The sequence below is a fragment of the Gavialis gangeticus genome, unplaced genomic scaffold, assembly GCF_001723915.1.
Source record: "Gavialis gangeticus isolate Ggan-Ray unplaced genomic scaffold, GavGan_comp1, whole genome shotgun sequence".
Lineage (NCBI taxonomy): Eukaryota > Metazoa > Chordata > Crocodylia > Gavialidae > Gavialis > Gavialis gangeticus.
The window spans coordinates 157,006,523-157,015,230 of NW_017729025.1; the positions used below are offsets into that span (position 1 = coordinate 157,006,523).

Sequence of the window (8,708 nt, forward strand, 5' to 3'; positions counted from 1 at the left end):
AGGTCACTTGGTAATGTTCCTCCACTCCTTCCTTGGAAAAATCTGTTTAAGAAGAGCTTGAACTAATGAGAGAGGCTTTTGTTTTGTTTATGGGCTGAGAAACACTGTGTTAGCAGCTCCCTGCTGGCTCCCTTGCCTGTAGGTTTGCAGACAGTATGAAGAAACAGGGAGAGGGAGATTGAAAAGCTTAGTATCATCAACAGATGTATGCACTGCACACCCTCTTTTGCCTCAGAGTGCTAGCCAGGGGCTGGGGGCTGGCACCATTCCAGCCCCTTGAGCAGCAAGTGGGGAAAAGACTGGGATGGTGAAGGCAGGGTGGGGGTTTATACCCCTTCCTAATCAGAGCCTCCTGCTGGGGTCTGGCCATGGCCCCCCTCAGCTCAGTACTGTGAAATGGGAGGGCTGCTCTAGTGCCCCCCAGCTTCTAGCCTGAGCCATGGCAGGCATGTGCTTGGATTTCTTCAGACCAGAGGGAATGTCTGTGCAGCTGCAAATTGGTTCAACCTAGACAGGTTAGACTAACCTGCAAAGATTGAATCAATTCAGGCTTTTTGAATGTCTGACCCTAACTTCATAGGTCTAAACTCTTCAGAAAGGGAGCCTTTAAAGGAGCTGATTTGCAGAAAGTGTTGACTGTCTGACTTGTCAAAATCATACGTATTTAAAGAATCTCATGTTAGGTAACCAAACCCATTAGTTACTTATGAAATTCAGGCCCTGTCTTTCCCTGGCAATCACAGGCAGTGGATAGGCAAAATAACCATACTGCTGTGAATGTGGGAGATGCTTGTGAGCACAAGTGATCCATTGTAACTGTTTTATGCATCTATTCCTATCCTGCAGCAAGTGATGTTGAACTCGGGCATCTCATATTGCAATGAGGCAGCTGCTTAATTATTATAGTTTCATTTCCACTTCTTGTAAGATATTGCAGACACACAAAACAGTTCCAGTGGATCAGCTCCACACATGGCTGTCCATAGACATAAAACGTATTGGACATATAGGTTCAAATCCTGCAGTACTTGGGCATAAAAGTATGGTATAAGGACTTGAAGACTAAACCCATAATGACTATTTTAATAAGATTGATTTATTGAAATTAAAATTATACTAACCCTCTCAGAGCACCACGAGACTTAAAAAAGAAAACAAATTAAATACACATATACTTTTCTAATGAAATGTATGTAAAGCCAGTAAGCAATCAGACTTTTACAAATGTAACCTCTGTTTTGGAGTGGTGAATAGGTATAAAATTCAGCCTATTTGTTCTGGGAGTAGTTTTAATGAGTTATTTCAAATTCTGGCAGCAATTAGCCTTTTTTATGCCACACAGGGTAACATCCCTGAAGTGGTAATTGAACACACAGAAAAAAGCAAATCATTTGGTTAAAACAAAGCCAAAAAAAGCATGGAGTGCATTACATATAATAAGCCCTACAGAAAGACAGCATTGGATACAATCTGTCATAATATTAACAATGTTAGACCTGAAGGAGACACATTCATACTTTAAAGTCTTGAATTCAGATGGCTTTGATGCAAGATAATTAGGGAACTAGGAAAAAAAAGCAAAACAAAGCCCAGCTATTGACTACATGTTTATGGATTATTCAGATGAAGATGCACAAGAAAGGGCTTTTGAATGTATGCATTTAATTAATTTTAAATAGCAGATACTGCTCCCCAACTGCACCAACTGAGGTTATAGTTAAAGGTGTGTTTTGCAGGAAGGGAGTGACATTTTGTATTTGCCTACTTTTAGGGATGTGTATATATGTTGTGCTGAACTGGACACCTGGTGAGAAGGGCCCATTAGGCATACGGACCAGGGCGTGGAATGAGGGGGCAGGATTTTGAGAGTCCATGCAGGGGATCCATACTTCTGTGCATTGTTTTGTGTCATGCTCTGCAGCTGTTTCTTGTGTCCCAACTTGTGGGTCACTATTTGAGGGCAGAGATGAGGAAGGATACATACAGGAATGAGATTTGAGGAGTCTGCGATTTTTGCAGATCCTCTGGCCACTGTTTCAAATGCACAGCAGAAGAAAGAGAGCTCCAAGTACCACAGTACCATGATTCACTTGTATGCAACTGTGGTGGAACTCCTCCCGTTATTTAAATCTGCTGACACCCACACTGGTCCCTAACTGTAGGACAATTACAGCTAGTGTAAGGAAGGGGCAAGGTGCTGACAGATGTTCACGTAATGGCACAAGGCAATCTGATCCCTAATCTGAACACTTGTGCCTTCTGCCATGCCACACATGCATGTCAGGAGACAATTGTTGGGATCAGGGATCAGATCCCAAGTTAAGCCGCTGCCATCTGGGAGCTGCAAACCCACAGGTTCCCCTGTGACCCCATGGACATGCTACACATTTAGTTTATGATGCCATACAAGCAAGCCACAAGGATATTCAACACAATATGTGGAAGATCTTTGTGGCTGGTTTGCTACTTCATGGTAGCATAAATCAGCTGCCCATATAGCACTGTTACTATTTATGGTGCAATTAACACATGAATTGAACTTTACAGCTAAGTACAGACAGTGAAAAAGCCTGAGGTTGAATTGATAAAATCTTTGCCCATTGGTCTAAACTGTGTAGATTGAACCAATAAGCAAGTGACCAGACATTCACTTTTGATTCCCAAAATGCAGCCACATGCCTGCTGTTGTCTAGGCCATAAGCCAGGGGCGGGTGGTGCTAGAGTACATCCCCCTGATCTGCTGCAGCAGACAGCTTGGGACAAGGCTAGCCTGCTCACCCTGCAAGGAGGTGGGGGGCTTGCAGGGGAGGTGCAATGCGCTGGGGGATTGTGAGTTAACTTGTATTTGGAGGGGATCTGGGATAGAAGTTCAATAAATCAATTTAAGTTAAATCAGTTAAATCTGATACCACACCCATCCAAGTTTATTTTAAGCTGGTTTCAGCTATTTTGAAAGCAGGTTATGTGCACTGAATTTCTGTAGTGTTACAGATTTGAACCAGTTTAAGATCGCTTATCCTGGTTTATGTAGAATTTCTGTCCCTAGCCCAACATTAGTGTGTCAGAGGCCTCAGTGAAGTTAGAATTTTTAAACAGGTCTGCTCATACATACTGCTAAATATCACACAAATTGTTGCATCACTCACATTACCTACTTTATTCTAACCAAGAATACAGTGGGTCTGTCAGCTCACCCACTGACACTCCATTTTTTGGTACCACAGCTTCTGAATATTCAGGATTGAATCCAGTGCTGGTTTCCAGGTGGCAATATGCTGATTTAGTGTGATTGCACATGGTATAAATTAGGGCCAAAATTGGTATACCCTTACTTTTAATTCTCTTAGGACTGTTTTAAGAAGACTCTTCCAACCTTCAGTGAACATCAAGGGGAGTTTTATGTGATCAAGGAGCATAAGATCTGACTCTAACTTGTTATCTTACAGTCAACAAAAATAGGCCCAATTCCTTCTTACACTGAGAACATTTTCTATCACTCTGGTGGTGTAGAAAGGCCTTCACAGATATTTTGTCTTATCTTCAAGCCTGTTTACACCGGTAGAGCAGTATAAAAGTGGCTTCCATGTTAATGAGAGCCGGACAATATGTAATATTTAATTGCTGAAAATTCAAAGAGAAAAGTGTGCACACAACCCCAACACCAAATCTCTCATTTTTCAGCTAACATTGAGAGAAAGAAGAATGGAAATAAAATCCTACAGTCTACAATTTCTCTTGAATTTCAGTCTTTAATTTTCTTTTATTCTGTCCAGAATATTTTGCTATACTACTTAACTTCATTTTCATTTACTGGTTTATAATGATTCAACCTCTCTCCTTTGTGGCAGAAACATATTTTAATTCTGGAAAGTCCTGTGTATGTAAGAAATTAATTTATCCTTTCTTACTTTTCATCTTACCGCAATTAAACTTAAAAACTTTAAAAATAAACAGTGATATTAAGTTCTTTGAACAGAAATAACAGGAACTAGTTCATTTCTTAATGGATCTGAATCTCTGAAATGACTACATATAAAGTGATTGCTTTTTCAATCAAATGATCTAAAGACTGAAGTAAATTTACGAAGTAAATGAAATAATAATGTTTCTTTTATATAGTATGGCATTAAAGACATATATGATGGCTGCACTGAAGGGCTGGAACAGTGCATCCAAGTAAAAAAAACAAAATCTGTGTAGATAAAAGGGGAACTGCGATATTACATAAATAACTAAATAAAAGAAAAAAGTGATGGAAAAGTGCTTGTATAATAGTCAAAGAACAATGGACACTTTTTCTTAACCCTCTCCATAGACAGATGTTTGTGTGGTACAAATAGGACAGAAGATGCAGATTGCATGTACGCACCACCTACTGACAATGCTTGACATTTAGTCAACTTTTGTGTTGTATTTTTTTCCCTTTGGGCACAGGTTGTTTCCAGATCTCACGGGGACAACTGTCATTAGCTCCCCTGGTATAAAAGAGCCTGACACATAATTTTCTTGCTTTGATCACGAAGGAAGGTAAATACTGTATATCTAATTCTTGCATTCTAATCTGTATGCATGCATTATTGTTTGTAAAACAGATTGCTGGAAAGAAACATGACCAACTGAACTTGCATGTTTTCTGATCATCAGCTACTCAAAGCTCTTTACAAGCGAGTGTGGCAAACCAAATCCTTGACAGTATTTGGATGATAGAAGGGAGTGACAACAGACGTGCTAAAATGGTAAGGAGATTACCGTGTATGCATGAAGTTTGATTGATACTGTTATCTGCTCCATATTGCTAACTGCATCATTAAAATGATGCAATTAGCAAAATTGCATCGATCTCCAAAAATATTGTTCTTATTTTTTTACAGAAAACTAAAGCTGCAGTGGTTTGCATCTGTGCCATCTTCATGGTTTTTCTTATAGTTGAATCTTGGTGTGCTCCAAAGGTAAACTTTGGATTAAAATTGCCTCTATAGCACTTTATGAGAGGTTTCATTTCCAGTGAAATAATGCCTACTTTCTTTTCGCAACTTGCAGAGTAAAATAATAGCAAGAAATTGGGGCCCACAGTCAATGCTATACCTCAAAGGACGATGTAAGTTAAATGCACTATCATATAATTTTTGCAGTAAGAATATATGCTTAGTTAAATTAAAAATTAACAATGAAGTAATATGCAGTTTTAAACACACCACCTTAGGTAAAAACATATTAGCTAGTTAATAAAGCTATTTACAATATGAAAGTTGCATTAGCCTACATTATGCAAATAAATACGCTGTGTAAGGATAAACTGACACCAGCATATTGTCAACGATGTTTGTATTATGTACAAAGTTTATTACAAGAGAAATGTTATTTTTTCTATTAATACGATTGTCATAACTTCACCAGATGTTCATTTATTTTAAACAACATCTTTTTTATAAGCATGCACCTTTTGGAAAAACTGTGCAACCGTACTGATAGAAAATTAAGATCGTTTTCCTAACTTCCGTATCTGCACATTTCCACATCCTTGTTTATAGTCAGCCTCAAACCAATTTGATGGCATGTGGCAAAAATAGACTGCATTGTGTACTTTAAATCCTATTTTGCTCTTAGTGTCTAATCCTTAAAACAAACAATGAACCCTCATTCCAATGTCTGCCTGACTGTAACAGGACTCCTGCACTCCAGTGCAGGTTTTAAGATTTCATGCAGGTATTTTAAAGTGCAATAAATAAGCAGGTATTTTGTTGTGTTGATTCCCAGAGCAGTCTATAGAATGGAGAAAGACATGAGCTAACAATTTATGGGCAAAGGCATTTTCTTATCATCAGATAACTTAATGTCACAAAAATCAGCGGCACCTCTAACAAGACATTTGCGCTGAGGTACTATAAAAGGTACTGGGGCTTTGTAGTACACCTACTCAGTGTCTGCAGATATTATCCAGGTGACATTTGCATGGGATGTAGCTGACTACATCTGAAATGCTCTTTCCATCTTGGCGAAATATTGCATGTGATATCATGGGAATAATATATTTCCAGATAGCAGTAAGCAAAGAGTTCATTGAGAATTACTGTCAAGTCTCTGGATTCATAAATTCCACTCTGATTCATTTTTTTAAAGTTTTATTTTCCCTTTGACTGCATGGGGTTGAGACACTGATATAGGTAAGTCACCTGAGAGTGATTAAAGTTAAAAACCAGAATATTTCTGGAGTACATTAGAGCTGAGGGCCCAGACTCTCCCTTACACTAGGATAATTTTTCTCTTACTTCATGCATGCACGATGACCTTGAGGCTGCTTTAACCATTCACAGGACTGGTCCCCAACATAAGGGGATTCACAGATAGGACCTTCCTAATTAGGGTGACCATATGAGAGAATGTGAAATCCAGAACACATCCCCCTGTTCCCTGTCCCCCCCACTCAAGTCTGCAAGCAAAGGCAGGGGTGAGGCAGCATGGTGTAGCTCTGATATTACTTATTCAGGCAGCTAAAGGGGTCAATGGTCTGTTAATGAGCCACTGGTTTTTTTTTACTTCACAGATGTTAACAATCATCTCCCCTTTTTAATGATCATTCCATGATGCAAGCTAACCTATTTTATGGCAATTTTGCTGTCTGCTAGGATTTCCTATTTCACAGCTTGTGCTGCTCCACCTCCCTGACAGTGCCCCATGCTTGGGATGCTCATTTAAATTTTCATGCTGGCTGGGACTGGTCTCCAAAATCCAGGTCTGTCCTGGCCAGACTAGGACATGTGGCCACCCTTTTCATAAAGGTCCTTCCTCCTTCTTCCTCCCTGTGTCCAGTGCAGAGATCACTGCTGTAGGAGTGGTTCAGCACAGTTTTCCTGTTCCCCAGTGATCCCTGGTTCTCATAAGGAGCATTTAGGACTTCTGACAGCTGGTGCAGGTTAGGACAGCCTTGAAGCTACTCTTATCGATGCCAGGGCATCAGCTTGCCTAGGATTAAGGGAAATAGAGAGCTAGCTTAAAATCACTTTTGCTCTATTTCTCTTGACTAGCACTATGAGGTCTTCAGATGGGCCACATAATATGACTTGTAATAAGTAATAACTAAGCTGCAAATACCCCAAATTCTGTCAGAATCAGGACTGAATATGGGTCTATTATTTTAGAAGGTAATGCCATAGGAATATTGCTGGGGAGTTATGACAACTCTAAGGACTCCTATTACAGGAACTATTACAGTGACTATGGTATAGCCTCTACAGTCTGCAGATAATTAATATTAGGATTCCCTCTAGATATTGCAACTATTATAATCTTCACATGTACTAACTGGCCTCCTGTGGAACTCACTAGGCAAGGAGGGTATCTTGCCCAGTGAGCTGGCACTGTTTTTAAACTATCTAGGTTTTGATCCCAGAAATGCCAGGCATCCTTTGTTCCAAATTGCAGTGCCCCCTTTACAGCAAATTTCAAGCAGTCAGTTTGTTTGTCATTTCAAGCAGCATCTAGTAAGAATGCTGCAGCTACAGAAAAGAGTTTGCAAGCTAAGAAATTCTGAGTTTGTTGAAAACTTATAAAATTGAAAACACTTTACATTTTTGCTTACGAATTCACAGCCAACCTTAACTCTGCTCCCATCCTTGCATCCCAAATCAATGATTGTGCATAGCTCTGAAAATCCATGCCTTTTCCTACATTTCTGCTCTCCACATACAGTATCCCCTACATAACAAATATACAAACTGTACTTCCATTACATAAGAGCCACTTAATGGGCCACAGATTTCCTTTAACCTCTTTTTATGAAGCAGTTATAGATGATGATTTTTCACTGTTGCCTACTTCTATACCAGTACTGTCACAGACAAGCATACTGCTTTAGAAAATAAAAAAGGTGGAGTCTTGTCTCTAGGGACATATCCTTACAGTGCATAGGAATAATGGACTATACACAACTGTCTCTCCCAAATTCTTTTTATAGACACGGGTCACAAAACTTTCACAGATAGACCCCTACACAGTATCTGTCAACTTGTGAGACTATCTAGTATTTCACTGCTGAATATCACATTGCATTATTCTTAAAGTCACCGCAGTGAAGTGGAACACAATAATATTGAAAGTCGTTCCTCCCTCAGAAAGAGGAGTTCTAGGCCACTGAAATTATGTATAATTATATTAACTACTCTGACTAGGTCTGACATTCAAACATTCTTGCTCCCTTGGCTAAAAATGGCCACCCACCATAGAGAACTTGAAGATGAAGAAATGACCTCACTCATTGCTCCTAGCAGATAAAGGAGGAGCTTCCAAAGATACAATTGTGATGATTACTGTAGATCAGTGATTCTCAAGCAGGGCACTAGAGCACTCTGGAGTGCTGCAAGATCTTTTAAAGGGTGCCAGAAAGTATGAGGAGATAAGTTCAGGCTCAGGCTCCTCCCTGCCTGGCTGCTACCCTGCTCCGATTGCCTAGCACCTCAACAAGGAAGTAAGCACTGTAATAAATGAGTTTTGAAACAGGATGCTGCTCAATTTACAACAGTTATGGAGAAGTGCCTCTAGTCAAAGGCTCTAGTCAAGTCTAAAAACATTGAGAATAACTGCTATAGTTGTTGCCCATTTGATAAGTTGATGAAACACTTGCTAGTTCACTGGACTGTCTCAGATGTTACAAACAGTGGACATTTATACATATGCTCTGGGAGTGTGTGGGAGGGGGTGGCAGGGGTGGG

The 8,708-nt window shown here is 39.7% G+C and overlaps 1 protein-coding gene across 1 annotated transcript in view; it reads left to right on the forward strand.

The window, feature by feature from the left end:
- The first annotated feature begins 4,419 nt into the window (after positions 1–4,419).
- The window catches only part of LOC109299241 (spexin-like), a 10,666-nt gene continuing 6,377 nt past the window's right edge, over positions 4,420–8,708 (forward strand). Inside the window, exons 1-4 of the mRNA XM_019519842.1 lie at positions 4,420–4,527; positions 4,645–4,736; positions 4,872–4,949; positions 5,041–5,098. Of these exons, the coding sequence (XP_019375387.1) occupies positions 4,701–4,736; positions 4,872–4,949; positions 5,041–5,098 (172 nt within the window). The 5' untranslated portion in view covers positions 4,420–4,527; positions 4,645–4,700. The remainder of the gene's footprint in view (positions 4,528–4,644; positions 4,737–4,871; positions 4,950–5,040; positions 5,099–8,708) is intronic.